General features: G+C 38.8%; 1 protein-coding gene across 1 annotated transcript; it reads left to right on the forward strand.

Annotated features, from left to right (window-relative positions):
- The first annotated feature begins 13389 nt into the window (after positions 1–13389).
- LOC138045079 (flotillin-2-like) lies at positions 13390–17844 on the forward strand. Its single transcript, XM_068891454.1, has 4 exons — positions 13390–13655; positions 14509–14602; positions 15630–15874; positions 17291–17844. The coding sequence occupies exons 1-4, from the start codon at positions 13607–13609 to the stop codon at positions 17404–17406; spliced, it is 504 nt and encodes a 167-aa protein (XP_068747555.1). The 5' UTR covers positions 13390–13606; the 3' UTR covers positions 17407–17844.
- The last annotated feature ends 1419 nt before the right edge of the window (positions 17845–19263 follow it).

Here is a 19263-nt window from a genome sequence, read left to right on the forward strand (position 1 = left end):
CCCACAGGATCATGTGACGCACTTGAAAACAGCAAATTGCGGAAAGGAAAGCTGCTGTTCAGGAAGGCAATTAAACGGGTTGTGTAGGCGAAATCTTAATTGATTGATCGAAATATTTCATGCCTTGGCAAGTTAGGAATTTTTTACTTCATATCCCCAGCTTCTAGGTACATGTGTAAAGTCATGTTGGACATTATATAACAACGCAAATAATTGTTCTTGTTGCGGTTTATAAAATTGCCTTTTCGTCATCGAGCAGTAGAAGATAAATTTGTAATGTAAATATCTTTTAGGTAAATAATGAGCAGCAAGTTAATTTTAACCTTTCAATTTTGCTCTGAACGTGCACCCATTCACAACTTTGAAGGCGACCTCTTGCAATGACATGAAAGCAAGGCAAACATAACGATATACTGTAAGGCATATCAGTACTGTCAGTTTTGTCACTTGGGTGTCTGCCGATGCGGCATTTGGCTTTCAAACTCCCACCTTATGGTTATTTTTAAAGCAGCGGCTGGCAAAAGAAAAAAAACCGACACGAAAGCCTTATAATCAGATTTAATTTCTCAGCGTTGAGGAACTTAACTGCGTAACATGTAAATACAGTAAGCTTGAGAAAAACATTCATCTCCTGGATGCCAAGTTTTAACAAGTATTTGAAATTAAGTGAAAAATGAGTTCCCGTACCGACTTATATTTAACTGACACTGACGACAACGGATGGATATGCAACGTCTTCCTCATATAAAAAAAAAAGTACAAAACGTCTTCTACACTGAGTATTTTGGATGAAGAGTTCAGTTAGTTCTGTTAAAACCGACATGCATAATCTAGACTAGCATTAAACTGGCAAAAGAATCCCAAGCAATTGTCCATTGTCGCATACCTCGTATACTATCACTTACTCTTCATACCATTCCAGATGCTTTTTTTAAGGAAGGCTGTAAATCTGTCCTTGTGGATTCAAATTGTAATTGAAAGGGAAGACTAACTTGGAAGTGCTAAAATTTTGCCTGAGTGTTTGTTAAAGACTTCCTTAATGGTGAAATTCGCTGTCCATAGCCACATTGCGTACTGGTGCATGACAACGATTACTCATCGTGTTTTTTTCATCATGTATACAATACTTAAAGTGTAGTGACTCCGGAAAGATCGAAAGAAGTAGCAAGAAGCACGAGACGCACTATTCTGGCGTACCTTGTTAAAAGAGCAGGTTATTACGAATTGTTTTCAGTGATTATCAGTGTATTCAAGGGCTGCCTGAAAACAAAGCGAAGGTACCCATGCCACGATTAATTGCTTGAGAGCATTGTTCTGATTAATTGTAGATGGTTTTCAATCACCTGATGAGACGGTCATGCTGGTGAACAAAACAATAGCAAATTATGGCTCATGTTTTGGATTATAACAGATTCCCAAAAGACTTTTTTTTTCTCTATTTTTCTGTGCACCAACATGGCTGCTCTGACGTCAGGTGAAAACCGTCTTTTCTAAAGGTTTTTACTGATTTAAATTTTTCTTGTTTGAAGTATTCTTTGTAAACAACACTATTTTTCGGACAACCTGGCTAAATGTTATCGCGGCGATCCATGAAGATAAAAGGTCACTAAACCACTAAAATTTTTGAACGTAAAATGTCACGGGCCCCTGAAAAGTTTAAGACTCGTTTATAGCAATAAATTAATATCAAATAATATATTGATGTACATTTCGGATTTCTCTTAATGATATTTTTTGTTATTTTCCTCGCGTTCTTAGAAGCAAATGAAGGGTTCGTCACTGTAAATCAGGTTAAAACAAAATTTTCAGCTGCACGCTATTGCATGTGGTTGGCCATTTATTTCAAAGCCACACATATTAAAAGGCCCCCATATATATGGGCCTTTGAAGGTCGTTTGTACAGGCCGAGAGTTTCAACGCGTGTAGAATTGAAAATGGCCTTGTATATGGTATGACAGCCCACGTCTAAAGAATCAAACAATCACATTTATTTCAAACACGGTAAATGGCTCAGCAAGCTGGTTTTCAGGCGTGCTAAAAATTACTAGAATAACAAGATATAAATGTTAAAACGACTAATGACTAGGTAGAACTTTGCGCCAGATATTGTTTAATGTCAAGGAAATTTAAACAATAGTAATATTAGTAACAATCGTAATTTACTATATAATAATACGAAACAAGCCATGTAAAATGTGTCCTAAGCCGGATATCGCACGTTTAAAGCTAGCAAGATCCCTTATCTCACGCATTTGATTTGACAGACCACTCTAGAGAATTTAGCACTGCTGATAATCGAATAGAGTAATCAGCCCTTTACAAACAAACTCGACAAAAAACTCGTGTCATGATTTTGAAACAAAAGTGGCCTGCCATAATTGCACTGTTAATTTGTATGACTGAAGAAATGTGTGGGGAAAATTTTTAAAATATAAAGTCAGTTCAGGGGGTTAAATGAATTTTATGATATCAAAATAACTGGAGATGTTCCTCTTTAAGGACGGTGCCTACTGTTGTTATTGTGCATATGTTCTGCGCATCTCGATATACTCTGGTTTCCTATCGCTGATGCTTACCAATACAATGATATTTTTGCGCGGTTTAAGACTATCCGGAGAAACTAGATCTTAGTAAGTACTCTTGGTATCCAAAAAGAAAATTGGGGATAACCATGCATTTTTGAGAGATAATTAAGTTTCAATTTGAGAAAAAAGCCTTACATTGCTTTGTGTTTTAAAGCTTTTTACAAATATTATTCATCAGTTACCTTGAAAAATGCGTGGTTACCCCCAATTTTCTTTTTGGATATCAATAACACTTGTTAAGATCTACATTTCGTGCATAATAATAAACCGGGGCAAAAATACCTTTGATTCTGCAGGCACCGTCCTTAATTAAATTTCGAAATTTTGATGAATTTTCAGTATTACTTAGGCTAAATGCCGGGCTGCCGTTACAACGGAAAGTCAGACGTCCAATTGAATAACTAACCAGTAGGCATCCTGAATTCAATTTAGGGATTGCTAAAATTGGAAACGTTCTTTAAGAAAAACTTTTTGTCCTTCAAACTGAACATATTCTTTGAGGTGATTTACACAGCAAAGCACCGTACACCCTCACGCATTGCGCAAAATTGCAAATTTCTAGTTTCTAAAAAAACTGTGATGCCGCGTCGGTGGGAAACTGATATAGGAAAATTTGGTTTTATCAAACGTGTTGACGTTTCGAGCGTTAGCCCTTCGTCAGAGCGGCTTTTATGCTGGTGTGGAAGAGCTTTGCCATTGGTGGAAATATGGTAACATGAATTTGTGAATAAGTTAATGGAATGAGAGGCGTTCATTGATTACCTTAAGGATAGCGTGTACCTAGTAGAAAGATGTATTTTTGTTCCAGATTCTTGCGGCTTTCTCTGTTCCCGTGGTGTAAGGATAGGTCGCAAATTGTCATGTTGTGGCGGGAGTGATTAGGAAAATTAAAATGGCGCACAACTGATTTTGATGCATCTGTGTCGTTTTTTTCTACATCTCGTAGGTGTTCGCGAAAGCGGTCCGCCAAAATTCTCCCTGTTTCTTCTACGTACGTCTTCTTACATAGTGTGCAGGTTATGCAATATATGGCATTTGCGGAGATGCATGTAAAGTGGTCAGTGATTTTAACGGATCGATTCTGTCCTGAGATCTTAACCATGTTAGAAATAAAAGGACAAGTTTTGCATCGTGTGCTTGTACATTTGCGCATGACTGGGACTGCCACAATCTCCTTCCCAGAGTCATCGTTTCCTTGATCAGCGGTCGGGAATGAGAGACTCCTTCGAATTGTACACTATATTCTTTGAAGCCTCATACTGAGCTTCCTTGAGGTTGAATTCAGATAACCTTTTGAGGAAGTACGCATAGTCCAATGCGTTGTGCAAGTGCGCTACTTTAGAGGAAGAAGCCATATTTCTAAAAGTTTGAATTTTCACGCATGGTCAGAAGGGTCTTCGCGCACGCGCAGTTATTCAACAGGAACAGAGTTTTCTGGCTCCGTTTTTGGATTATTCCAGAGCCTCCCCATACACAACGTACCTACCGTCTCCGGCGCCCGTTCCGCTGGACAAGGGTAACGTAGGTTCTGGGAACGAGATTGGGACTGCTATGGCAAAGAAGGGTCATCTCTTCCAAAAAGGTAATCTATATTTGTCGACGAATGGTTTTGTCCTTTTAGTTATCATTTTGGTATTGTAGAAACTTGAAGACAAGAATTACATCAGGAATAAAGTATATATGGAGAAACGCTTTGGTGTCCGTCACTCAACGACACTAAATTAGCGGACCGGACAGTTGGTTTCGTGTACGATAATAACTTGCTCTTGATTTCGCCCCGTTTTTGAATGAGCTCTTCGACCCATCTTGTTTTTGAGACGTTGAAATGTCCAGTGATGATAATTCGATTAACTTCGTTGTCGTCGTTTTCCCCTTTGCAGGCTGCAGGAATTAGTACTAGCAATTTTCGTAGGCCCCTTTGATTCTGACGAGTTGAGGGTTATCTGGGCACTAGTTTCCCAGTCTCCCCATTTCGTTTAGCGACAAAATCTCACTCTGGAGTCCAATTTTTTTGAAAAAAAAAATCCAGTTTTGCTGAGTGGTGAAAAAAATACAGAGGGCAGATTTTTATGTCCATTTTTCAAACGATCTATATCTTTCTCTTTTCGTTCATGTTTTCTCATCACAGTCATTTGTTACCTTCCCCTTTTGTGAATTTATTTCTGACAAATATTCAAATTCATAATAATGATACCAGAGCCTCAGCGCAACTTCGGCCTCACATTTGTCGAAGAAGAAATATCAAACGATTCACCATACTTTACCTAGGGCCAAAAATGTGGAACTTTTTACCACCCTCAGCTATCTCTTTTCCCAGTTTATCTTCTTTCAAAAGAAAGTTTCTTGATTTTTCTCAATAATTAATCAAAGATAAAACAAATAACCAAATTGACTCAAAAATAAAACAAATAACCAATTTGACAAGTATAATAAAGGAATGATATGTCTGAATCTGTCATTCAAGCACAGACTCGCCAAGTCAATTGAACTGAAAAGGGGGCCTCAGTATAAGCCCTAAGGTTTTTTAGGTCTCCTCTCCACTTATTTCTCATATATGTTTCCTTTTTTTCGTTTCCTTTTGCTTTCATTTTTACTGAATTGATTGAAATACGCGGTGAAATAAACATTGATTGATTGATTGATTGAAAATCTTAAAACCTATTTCTTTACGATTGCTTAAAGAATTTTTGTAAAACATCTCCCAAAAAAACCAAATGATTTCACAGTTAGCAGCTGGTTAGCTGGTAAGAAAGACGAAAGAGCCTGGCAACAAGGTTACGTAAGCATTAGGAAGGACTGAATGAAACGAAAGGAAACATGATGGGGAACCCTATGCTTATCTCTTTGTAGGCACATTTTTGTCGCTCATCGCATTGGACAAATACCCAAATAGGTCATATCCGAGTTCCTCTCAGCCTCTTTAAAGGCGAGTCTTAATGCTATTGAATCATGGCTGAAACGAAGAAAACTCTGAAACAAAAAAATCCAAAGAAGATTTAAATGAAACCTGCTGTTTAATATTACATCATTTACTTCAAAATACTGTGACAGCCAAAATTGAATATGTACATATAATTTGCACTATTATTTTAAAAGGTTTTTATTTTGCAATTTTTTTTCATCATAAGCTTTACAAGTTGAAAATAAACATTTAGCTTCCAGGTCCCTTTTCGTACACGGTTAAAAACTTGAAGATCTTGAGTGTTCTATTTCTTCCAAAAGCAGTGGAATATTAAGCTTTTTGCCGATGACCCTGGACCTTTTTCGTGTGGTCATTTCCGCATTTCCCACAAGGATTTTGTCTTTAAGTCGACGAGGAACCTCAGGTCCTCGATTGTCACTTGACGGAATGACCTGAAACAAAGAAAGGCAACCAGGTTCAGAATGTTGCTCCTTGTGACATCTTTCTTAATCGAGCACGTATCACCTTCATGTCCAAATCCAGTACACTACAACACAGAATGAAGTTTGTAACTGAACGATAATCATTTATGAAGCCTCGCACATCAGTTCGAATAGCGGAATTCACTTCACCGTGACTCAACGGGGGCCTTGAAACTACAATAGGCCTTCTCTATTATCGTGCTGGTAAAACTTGGCAATTCTAGTTTTTATACGCCACAAAAATGCTTAAATGCTCGATTCTTAAAATAATAACTACTTTGGTTCCAGAAAATGCTTTTCTTAATTTCAAGCAAAACGTACAAACTCAGGCGTCATGTGTGCTTATCATCAACTGAATAAAGCGACATAAAGTTTCGAAAAGATGGCGTGGCAATGGCCTACACCATCTTGTTTGAGCAAGCGCCTGAACGGCCTCTGAAAGCTAACCGCTGATCAGCTAGGTCCAGACTTTTTTCGAGTCAATTCAGATGCACTCATTTCATACTTCAGTTATAGAAACCTTTCTCTCATGCAAACACAAAAGCAAATCATCACAATGCTTTAGAATGCGAAAATTTAGCATTTAAAATCTTTGGAGAACTGAAATCGATATAAAAATTATGCAAAATACTAAATAATGTCAGAAAATATTTTATGCAAGGGCGGGCCAGCTGAATAAAAGTGGAAGCACCGGATCTTGGGAGATCTAACCAGGAAATAATTTGTAGATTTAAAACAAAATAATACTGCAATAATTTTATTTTAAATAACGCCAGCAATTCTTTTTAAAGAAAAAGCCTGTGAAAAAAATGCTTGTTTGACCAAATAATGCAAAAATATATATAGCATAATCGGGAAGGGCTTACTTGAAACTAGACAACCGACAATCATTGGCTTGCAATAGAGTGGCAAAATATTTCTAGAGATGTCTTATGTTCACGCTATAAACAAAACAAGCGAATGAAAGATCTACTGGTATTGGCAATCTCTCAAACTCTCAGAGCGGTTTTCAATTGAGTGTCGCAAAACAAATACCAAAGTAATTACTTCGACCAATCACAGCAGGTGCAAACAGCGCAATGGACCAATCCAAATTCGTAGCAGTTTCACGTAACTTGCTCAAAGCGCGGGAAAAAACGCGCATGCAAGTCGCGATTGGTTTTGGTTTTGATCCTCCTTGGTTCATCAAATGATGGCGCGAGATTTATAAACTAATCTCCAAGCGTATCAACTGCAATCACGTAATTACTTTCCCGACAGTCGTTTGAAAACTGCTGTAAAAGCTTCGCGATTCAAACTCCCTAGGAGAGGGGGTTTATATCAGTTGAAGTCTTCTTTGAAAGGACCTTACTAAAGCAGAAGACAATTAGTCCGAGCCTACGAACGTATTGTGAGTATAAAGTGGATGCAGACATGTGGTAAGCCTGAGACGCCTGACAGCACATTTTATAGCCAGCAAGTGACAAGTGCGTTTTAAAATTTTGCTACATTTTTTTCCCGTTCTCTTTGCCCAAGAACAATGTAAAATGCTAAAAATCAGATGCTTTAGCTTATAAAGAGTGTCAGGACATGACATGACTTAGTCATTCTATAGCTATCTCCGAACTTTAAGTCCGTCCACACCTTTATCTTAAGGTCCAGTAATACGGGCCACATTTTTCGTGCAATTTGTCGCTCAACAATGTTGCGTTGCAAGTTGAGATGGTTTGTTGCGCGTATTACCATCTTCTTGCGCAACAAATTTTTGTGTTAATTGCGTTGCAAAATTAGACGTCGCTTTTACTTTTTGCAACATGAAAATTTGTTGCACAAGAAGGTGGTAATAAGCGCAACAAACCATCTCAACTTGCAACGCAACATTGTTGCGCGACAAGTTGCACGAAAAATGTTGCTCGTATTACTTGGCCTTATAAGGCTAACAGGATCAAAGTGTTCATCATGCTGAAAAAGGGTTGGAAGAATCGCATTAAGACAGAGATAGACGATTGTAAAAAACTGTGATAGCTTTGAGTGAAAATCGTTCTTTCAAACAACCTTTGGCGGGCGAAACCTACTCTAAAAGTAACCATGACTTACACTTAAATCAAAGTGTGCCTGAAGTTTGACTATATCGCATCAGTAAAATTGTCAGTGTAAAAATTCAAGAAATACTTTATGTAACTGTAAAGACTGATAATTATGCATATTCTCTCTTTCCAAGAACCGTTGTAGAATGGAATTTTCCTCAAATGTAAATAGTTTCAAATCTTAGTGGCTCAATTTTCTGCAACTTACATAGCAATTTGGCTGTCTGTTCGGCAGGCTCGTTTGTGGGCCATTAGGCGTCCACCGTTGTCCCAATGAAGTTATCGTTATCGTGGTCCTCAACACAGTGTTTCTTCTTATGTGTGCCTTTTCGTAGTAACTTCGTCTGCTCTCTTCTACACTGGTACCCGTGTTGCATACCAAAGTTCGCCATTTATGTCGGTCCGGGGCCTGTTTCTCCCAGTTATTTATTTTATGTTAACGAAAAACGAAACGAAACGAAAGAAATTCTCAATTGACCCACGGACGGTATGAAATGGAACTTCGATACAACGAAACTCCCACATCATATAACGAACTACAGGGCCAGAAAAAAATTATGACTGAGGCAATGTCCATGGTTAAATTCTCTACTTAGGAATTCTAGGTGTTTATGATGAGTAGATTTTAAAGACAACACTGGAATCACCCTTTATTTTAAAGAATCACGAAAAAATGACTGAGACTAGTGCCTCGGTTTGCCTCATACTGGCTACGGCCCTGAACTACATGCATTTCCCAGTCACCCTAAGGTTTCATTGTAAACGTTCGTGTCCTTACAGTATTTATATGTACATATTTTTGTTATTTCGTCTTAGTTTCTTCTTTACTGTGCTGGCATAAGCTTCAAATCGCAATCGTTTCAGGGAGAATAAACAGGAACAGGAATTTTCAACTTCCTACAATATGATAAAAATATAATCCAATTTAAAATTAAATACGTTTTATGCACTTCTCTTATTTTTGAGTTCCTCTTTGGAGGGATAAACTGTTACACGGAAATTTCTTTGATGTAAACGGAGATGAAATAAGCCGTAGATCAGAAATAAGTTTCAAAGATTTTTGGACTGGACAGCAGACAATTTGAGCCTGTTGTCCTTTTAACGAAGATCACGTTATTACTTTAAATTCCTCTCTTTTTGATACTATGATTTTACTGACTTTAACCTGAAGAGATAATAATGCCGATTTTCACTGACTGAAAACTTTACCGACCGAAATATATTTCACCTTATTCATGGCCGGTTCTTCATATTCTTTGCCTGAGGGCCTGTACCACCAGTTGAAAGTTAGTTGTCCTTGTACTTGAAGAATGTTCACAACAACACATATAATAGTTGCTAAACCCTTAAAAGAAACAAACTGGCTCATATTAGCTTTTTCTAACAGTTAGGAGCAGGCCTGAGAAAAATTTAAACCAAGCGACTTGACTACAGAGTGCGATAGCCTTTTATAGCCTTGAAAGCTAGGCTCGCGGGTTGGCCACCGTAGAGGATGAAAAATCGCATTTGATAAGAATGAACGTAAAAGCTGAAAATGCAGGAAGTCGTTTAGCATACTACTCTTCCATTACTTGAATTGGAAATTTCCAGTACGTGGGAGCACAGAATGCGGACAACGTTTTGGTAAAGATCCCTTCTAGATTACGCTTTTAGGAAATATTACCAAACTCTTTTCATCTTGAAAAAGCTCTCCCTGCTGATTTTTGTTGATATAACCAAACATTTTTGACCGTTGGTTGACATTGTTAGATTAGTTAACACCGTAGGCCGAGAAAAACAAACATTAGACTACTGCAGTTTTTTTGTTATCAGCTACAGTTATTTTACCTTATCAGAGAAGTGGTTTTCTACCCTTTACTGAAATCTGGTTTAGCAATCTTATTTAGCCATGCAGGCATGTCTTTAAAACTCACCTGAGAGACCTTTGGCGGGGATACTTTCCAGCAATAATTATCATTGAGGAATAACTTTCTGTGAGTTTCAAGGACTTTTGCTAAAATTTAATCAGTGTTTTTATCAGTAAGAAGATAAAACTAGGTGTTTTTCTCTGAAACGTATACACCATGGCGGAGACGAAAGATAAGATGCTCCGGCTAGGAAACGGGGAATGGCACATTAATCATTGTCTTTGAATTATTCTCTTTTTAACTGGAAGTAGACATGCTTTCTTTTCTAAATTCGTATTTTCAGACCGCTTAAAACTGGCCGCGTCGAAATCTTTAACCTTTGGCATTTCTTTAAACATTGATGGTGGTTTATCATAAAAAAAACCTTTCAAATATGGTTGCGAGTCGAAAAAAAAATAGAGACTTTTAAATAGCTAGAAAACTTCCCTTCACCTTATCGTTAACTAGGTTTGTAAAATATGATAATCAGAAACTCTCAGACTTTACATAGTTCATGATCTGTTTGCCTGACAGACAGCCGCAAAATAATCTGTGTTAGGGTTAGGGAAAAAATATCTACGCCAATGATAGCAGAGCTTTTAATCAATGGGAACCAAACGAGCGTTTTTCGATATCACCGGCGAAAATTTCCCAGCGCATTTCTATCTCGACCTTAAAGTGGAAGGCGTTTCAAGGAATGGAATTGCTTCTCCTTTTCTTGAAATATAATTGAAAAGCAGACGGTTTTATGGACAATCAAAGGCGGCAGGCCGTAGAATTTACAGCACCACAGGGCAGCTCATGTTGTCAAAAGACGCGTACGAAAGCCAGGGTTACGCTTTCCTCGTTAAGTTTTAAATTAAACAAAGATTTCCTGTGAAAATCACTTTTAGTTTAACCATCTTGCTTTTAAAATCTTAAATCTTAAAATCATCAGACAAAATCCTTAAAACAATTTATAAAAATAATCGCACTAGCTTGGAACAGCGTCCATCGAGTTTGTAAGAAATTAAACCTGCCCCATAGTGAACTTACTCACACCCGGTAGTTTTAAAATCTGTTCATGTAAAGAAACGGGTGTTTTAGCAGCTCTCATAAATTGGCTTACTACCCTAACCCAAACATAAAAGACTTAACAATTGAAATAATGACTTAAAAATATTAGAAGCTGCTTACACTACCAAACAATAGCAGGTTATGAGAGCAGCTGCTACACTACTGAAAAAAACTCTACTGGGCGTATTGGCTTCCATTAATGGCTGACACAGTTTAGGTGCCTTTTTAATTTATTAAGAGGTGATTAGAGTACGTTTTTTGTATCGCAGCATCTTAAGCGTTTTAACTCACATTTACTTATCTTTCTTAAGCGAATTTTAAACGCCACATGAAAAATATTACTGTTAACATTCTGATTATTTCAGAGTATGATTAACATGTTACATTACTCCCGGAAAAACTTCATTTTCGCGTACTTTATCATTTATCAAATCCCGTTTAAATGAATACTATGCCTTTTATACTTTTTATTTATAAATGAATGACTATGGCAAACTCCCATATACATTAAAGCCTTTGCTGTCATAATCTTGGAGGTATAAGCTGAGTCATCTGATCTGGTTGCCTTACTGACATGATATCGCGTCCAAATACACAGATCGAGGAAGTACTATATCGATAATCTTTATTTCAGGATATCACCCACTAACGTCATTCATTGTTTGCCTCGCGGGAGCAAAGCTACCGTTTTCTCTCATTAATTTTTGGGGGCATAAAAACTTTCAATGCAATGCGGCTTACAAGGCGTCCGGAATAAAGAGGTTTTCACACCCCATCATGCTTGTAGGAGTAAAAATCAAAAGCAAACCGTGCCTCCCCATGCTTTTTCCTCGCATTTTGTGCCAGTTGCATTATTTTTTCTTTTCGTTATGATTGGCTTATTTTTTTGTGTGCGTTTTGTGATTGGCTAGACCCTTACTTCAGTCACGGTTACCGCTTGGTCGGCTGTCGGATCCTTGTCAGTTAAGTTGGTACCATTTACTCCACGAATGCCTTTGGTATTAGATACTGATTCGACGTTTGACTGACGGTCATATTTTGAGGAGCACTTGATTTTTTAATTAACCGGTTACTGGAGACAGACTTTCAATTATTCTTTGAAGGAACCACCTCTCTTGAGGTGCTCCAATTAAAGTCCATTTCGATCTGAAAGTAACACCTGTGAAAAATCCTTCTGCTGACTGAAAAGTTCACGACTGCAACATTCACTATGGCAGTCTGGAAAAAACCCCTCAAAAGCCTTTGTAAAGGACTTGGAGATTTACAAACACTACACATTATGCAGAGATGAACTCGACGAGAGAAGAGAAGCGCGTTAAGCGTTCAAATGCGTTTCCAGCAACCAGTTGAGTAGCTTGACTCAGCTTTGCATAATGCATCAATCTCGTCCCCAGAGTCCGCTTTCCTTTTGGTCAGACACGGACTCTGGCCAGTTCCAAGGCAGGAAGTCCTCAAATCACGAACTTAAGGCTCGTCTACGCACGGTCAGAATTTTGGAACAACAGTGGTTGTCAACGGTTACAAAATGGACCTTCACTACGACTGCGCATAAATTGGAAGTGGCTAGAAGTCTGTGTTCTTGGTGCTGACCAAAAGAGAAGCGGACTCTCGGGACGAGACTGCACTATGCTCAACAAGTTTGCAATATTTCAGTATTATATTGCACTATGTGAACAGTTGTAATGTTGTAAAAAGCCAACAAGCCAAGATCAGTTTATCAAATTAAAAAATCTCCTTCTGGATGCCTTTTCAGCGCAATTTCCTTTTTAGTGCCTGGCCAGTTCGTTGTCAAATATTAAGAAACGGTCCAGATAAGAACGCTAGCAACAACGGCAACGAACATGTTGGAATTCAGTTGGTACGCAAAAAGGTGATAACTTTTCTATTGTCTGTACTTACTTCTGATTGGCTTAAACGGCAAAAGTTAACAAAACTTCATAAAAGCAGTATTATATTCATCCTTACTTTCCAACCATCTTCCATCTTTCATCGGGTCTCAGTTTAAATGAATTCCACAGAAATCGTATGTGGGGAACATGTAAAATTGTAAACGTTTCTTGGCTTTTGTTTTCAACTCTTGTGATTGGTCAAAATCTTTTAACACAAAAAAACACCCTTTCAAATTAAAGTGGGCTGTAAATGAATTTTATTGCGTTAACGGCTTTCCTGTAGGTTTATGCATTCTCTGTGTAAAAATGATAACATTCCTATGTGGGGAAAGCCCCGTTGCAGCATAACAAAGGAAATTGCTATCCACCTTACACGGATCATTACTTAATTACTTATTTGGAATTCATCGCATTGCGTGCATACTCAAGTAAGCTGCTTTCGTTACTTTGTTTCCTATAAATAGATTTCAGCATGGAAACGTTTACGCCCTGTAAACATGGTGACGCCAGCAAGAATGCCAAATATTACAGAACATCACTGTACGTGATAACATAAACGATCCTGTGCAAGCAAGTGTGCATAAGACGGGAATTCTTAAAGGATATTGATCACATTCACCAACTTACAGAAGACTCTTTAAAGCAGGGGAGCCATATATTTCTCTTCAAATAGAAGCTGAGAGGGTCTTCGATTGAGAAGGATCACATTCAGTGTTAACAAGCTGTCGGCTGTTGAGATAATGGGCAATTGCCATATGGCGAGTGACAGCGAGGCTGTCGTCGTTTCAGGTGAGTGTGCCAAGTGTTTTGATACAATACTAATATTTTTTGGTTTAAAAATGAAATATACACCTTAAAGCCTAACACGAGTCGAACGAACGAAATTTTTGCACAAACGGACGCAGATAGAGAGACTGAAAGATCTCAACTGAAAAAGGTAAGAGTTGATAAATAAACTCCGAAACATTTTAAATATTTAAAGCACTCTTGACCTTATTCGATCACTGGATTAAAAAAAATCTCTCAAGGTTCATTTTCGAAAACAATAAATAAATAACTGACTACAATTTATTCTTTGTTTTCGTTTATAACATTTACTTTAGGAAGCATGTTAGAGCGTCATGGATCTAACGTTGACGTCTGAAGTTAATAAATACTTGAAAGGACGGACACCCACCGAAAAGCGGACATTAAGTACCAAAAATACGTGCGCTGTCTAAATGATCATTTCCCTGTGAGGTGTTGAACAACTTTGGGACTAATTTAAGTCGCCTTTTGTTGAATTGAAGGAGCTGAAATAGATTTTTCTAAGTATTGGAACCTAAATTAAGAAGATTTATAAAAAAATAGGTAGCGTTTGGACGTAATAAACATTCTCCTAACTGTTATGCTAATGCATGATAAAATCAATGTTGAACAGCTCGGACAATTCTTCCAGACGAGAGAATGGTACATTTGAATATAAAATGAGTTTATCAGCAGTTTTATATGATGAAGCTCATCCACTTTAACTTCTAATTAAATGCTCTTTAACGCTTATGTGCTAACAATCCCATTGGATTTAGTCAAAGTGTTAATTTTGGCCAATTTTGCAACGCTAGATTCTTGGTATTTTATTAATTTATTTTTCAATGCCCCACAGGAGGTTGCTTTATTCCCAAGACTCAAAAGTACAAAGCAGCTGCGGGCAAGGGGAATTGCCTGTGGGCCTGGGCAGGCCTTAGCAAAGTTGAAAGGTATTTTACTTGGTTCGACTTATGATCAAGTGGCAACCGTGGCTTACTCCACAGGTCCATATTTGAAGCCTTTAATATTTTCATCACGGTCTGGGGAGTCACAGGATCCCAAACACATTTTCCTCTGGAAAATAGCTTAACATATTTTGTGGTGTGATTATGACGTTTTCGCACGAGAAGGTTTTATGACAGATTATAATCTGTCATCATTATTATTATCTTGTGCCCTCTACGAGTAGTTTAATTCGAGATATTGAGATCATTCCTACACGCACCCAGAAGCCATACGCAAAATACGCATTAAGGATTCCGCCGAATTACCCAAGAAGGATAAATCATGAAGTTTTCTGGACAAGTGTCGAAATAGACGGCAGCCGATCACGGCCTTCAAATCACCAAATGACAGTCACGTTTTGTGTTTGATCAGGGGCTCATAATCTAAGGAGGAATCTAAGGAGAAATACGGGATCGCGGGAGAGGGGGTCCCCCCGTTAACCAACGTTTAGCTTCGCTTATTAAAAGTATTTGGTCCAAAAATGTCTTTCGTGGAAATAACATGGGCAGTCGACCTCTAAAAACTGGTTCCGATTAATCACTGACTGCAGCTGGTCTTTGGTGCGGGAGTCACCAAGGACACAATCCCTCGATCGGACCGACCAACGACGGACGATCACTCATGGTCTTTAAAAAGTAATTGCATGAAGGGAAAGCTACGTTTGTAACGGCATCCGCTGTCAGGCCTGGAACTCCTTAATTATCTGGGATAGACAAACCACCTCACGTAAGGTTCTCATTGTTGTTGTTGTAGATATATCTACAATCACCTCAGACAAAGGGAATATTCTGATGTAAATTAAATTTCATGCTCGAGTGGCATAGCCGGGTCAATATCACGCATTTCCGTCTTAAGCATATTTTTCAACAAAATTCCAACTTGTTCCAAACTGGTAAATGTTAAATTAAAACATCCTTTTTTACTCCTTTTAAAAGACGTTGTCACCCGAATACCAAACTGTTTTCATTGCAGGATGAATCTGGATGTGTTGACATACAAGCATGTCTTCAGAGATGTCAAGACAGCTCAAATGACCAGTGCTTCTGTGTCTGTTATGTTTGAAGTACAAGTTATGCAGGATCTGCAACACTTTGCCAGAGCAAGTGATTACTTTCTGGGGAAATCAAAAGAAGAAATAGGAGCTGTTGTCCTAAATGTTTTGGAGGCACATCTGCAAGACGTTTATGAACAATTAGCGCTTAAAGCCATTTTAGAAGGTACGAAGCATGAGTCACGGTGATCACGCCACTCAATAAAGTTTCAAACTTGTGTTAAGATCTGATTATATTATCGTTGTGGTGGAGTACATGTAGGGTAGGTTTCACAGGCTTCGGGTTTAGGGTTAGGGTTAGGGTTAGGATTGTCCGTTAACGCGACAATCGTTTTGAGAATTAGTTAACTTTGCTTTTTCCTCAAGACACTTTCCGGAGCCGGAGCAGATTTTAATTAAATGAATAGTTTCCGGCGGGCTAAACAAGGCGAACTTCCCTCATGACTTACAATTCAGCCCTTAGTTGGCAATGGTGGCAGCATTAACGCTCGAAACATTACAAATGCTCCTATACGATCCTTCACTTAAATAAGTGACCTCTGCGATACTGAGGTGTGTTCTCTTCTAATTTATTACAGGGTCGTAACGAGGTATATTTTTTCGTAACTGATGCCGTATTTTTACCCAAAAATTTGATCCCTCATCCAAAAGATGATGACAATTTTGATCCCTGAACCCACCAAAATTTGATCCCTGATCCCTGATTCCATGAAAAATACTGCTGATCCCCGATCCAACGCGTTGTGATTCCAGATCTCCTTACTCCGATCCCTGATCCCGGCCCTTTTCAGGCTATAAAACCAACTGGGAGCTGGTATCTAATTGATGGCTCGAGTGATTTCCCGCGTCCCGGCCTCCTCGGTGTTTTGTAGAAGCACCGCGTTCTGCTTCACGTCTTAAGAGTTTTCACCTGTAAACATTGTTTAATCGCCGTCGGGTTCGCTCAGTCGGTTGAGCATCAGCCTAAAGTGCGGGAAGTCGCGGCACACAATTCGCCAAGAGTACAGGAGAGTAGTGTAGGGAATCGTAGGGAATGGGTCAGTGTTGGATCTATTTCTCCCAGCACAGTGCGGGTTGACCTGACTAGACTAGCTTGAGGACCTTCAGAGGGCATGAGACCAAACAAACAAAAATACAGTCCGATACAATCAGAAGTCAGGCTATTCTTGGTTTGCACCCACGTGACACGGTGGCCATATTGGATGGCAATACAATACAATAGGCCATTTCCGAGTTCATGTCTGCCTCCTCTTCAAAGCGAGTCTAAGTGCGAAATGATAATTGGTTCTACTTTACATATGAAAGAAAACTAATTATCATAAGAAAAACTTCGCAATTAGACTCGCTTTAAAGAGGAGGCAGACATGAACTCGGAAATGGCCTATTTATTTTCGCAGAATTTGCATGATAATCAAGTTTAGTTCCCAGCGGAAAGACAGGTTATTGTTCTTGCCATCCGACATGGCCCCCGTGACGTCAGATGCAAATCATCAATTTCACAGGGGCTGGATCTTTCGCTCACTTAGACACGTTTTTCGTGTGTTCACAATAATGAACAATTGCGATACCTTCTTTTTTACAGACGTGAACCATTTTTCATCAAGAGTACAGAAAGCAGCATCACGTGACATGTGGGACATCGGATTGTTGATTCATAACTTGTTCATCCTAGATGTGAATCGAGAGGAGATGATTTGAGCTTAATCGCTACACAGCCCAGTTCATGTGAATCATTGCTCAACGCAGTTGTCAGAGAACATAATTCGATGAGACGCCCAGGTCTTATTTGTAACAACACTGCTGTAAAGAGGCAACGTTCATTCACTGTAAACTACTCTCATAGTTGACTTGAATTCGCTGAATTCGTTCGGGTAGTCAAACCGATAATTTATTGACACAGTACAAATTAATTCTTGTAAATAAAAAATGTTATATGTAAGGATACCTTTTCAGAAAATGTTGGTCAGTCAACTTTTATATATGCTTCCTCGCAGTTTCAACTCGATGATGCCATCTTCTGTGAAGAATATCATGATAGCTATTTTTAAAAATTTCAATTAAGGCGACTTATCTGAGCGACATATGTACGCAGGAAGACAAAAATAAAAGAGCAGACAAATGGCCGATTAATTTAAGGCCGAAGGCTTCGCCTCTTTTCTTTACATCTCGTTTTGTTCGTTTGTGTTGATGCTTGTGCCCACAAACAACAACCCCTCAGTCTGTACATCACGCTAGGCAGCATGCTCACAGCCATATTACCCGTCCAATGGGAGGTATTCAGTCTCTGCTCGTACTCGGCAAATAAATGGGGTAATCAGGGGACGACGTCCATAAATGTTTGTCTCGCATTCCTCCAAACGAAACGTGTGTGATGAAACCCTAAAACATCTGAGTCTGAGCTCGGAAAAGAGCCAAGAGTTGTGGTCTCTGACTCGACTACGATGAAGAATAGAGACTTGCAAGACTTTCACGAATTTGCCTGCAGGAGCATCAAAAAGTCATAGCAAGAATGCCACTGAGTGTGTTCAGTTTTAATTTATTACCACTTGGGCCCTCCGGGGAGGAAGGGGTGATCCTTGTTCCCTTTAAAAATTTGCTTGTGATGCGACATTGTTCCCGAAATTAGTTTCAAACTCGTTGCCAGCTTTTTGATCCCAAAAATTTTTTATGTTCCTTAAGATAATTTGCCATTGTTCCCCTCTTCCCCAAATCCCCTAGGAGGGTCTCACCATTCTTTAATTTGCTACACCGTGTCAGTCAGTCGCCAAGGAAAACTGTTGGCTTCCGATTGGATAGTCTTCACACATTAAATTATCAAGTAAAGCTATGATTATCGCAGTTATGAACGCAACTTTTGCAATTGCGTAAAGAAGCCTGAAAAATTCAGGACTTCAACGGGGTTTGAACCCGTGACCTCGCGATACCGGTGCGACGCTCTAACCAACTGAGCTATGACACCACTGACGTTGGGAGCTGGTCATTTGTGGGTTCAAATGTTCCCGTGAGGAATGAATCAACGATGAAATGATATGTGAAATGGATCATATATGAACTGCGGATATGAAATCAAGTGAAGCTATGATCCTCGCAGTTTGCAATTGCGTAAAAAAGCCTGAAAAATTCGGGACTTCAACGGGGTTGAACCCGTGACCTCGCGATACCAGTGCGACGTTCTAACCAACTGAGCTATGAAACCACTGACGTTGGGAGCTGGTCATTTGTGGGTTCAAATGTTCCCGTGAGGAATGAATCCACGATGAAATGATATGTGAAATGAATTATATATGAACTGCGGATATGAAATCAAGTGAAGCTAGTTATGAACGCAGTTTTTGCAATTGCGTAAAGAAGCCTAAAAAATTCAGGACTTCAACGAGGTTTGAACTCGCGATACCGGTGCGACATTCTAACCAACTGTCAGCTATGAAACCACTGACGTTGGGAGCTGGTCATTTGTGGGTTCAAATGTTCCCGTGAGGAATGAATCAACGATGAAATGATATATGAAATGGATCATACATGAACTGCGGATATGAAATCAAGTGAAGTATTGAT

The sequence above is a fragment of the Montipora capricornis genome, chromosome 4 (assembly GCF_036669925.1).
Source record: "Montipora capricornis isolate CH-2021 chromosome 4, ASM3666992v2, whole genome shotgun sequence".
NCBI lineage: Eukaryota > Metazoa > Cnidaria > Anthozoa > Scleractinia > Acroporidae > Montipora > Montipora capricornis.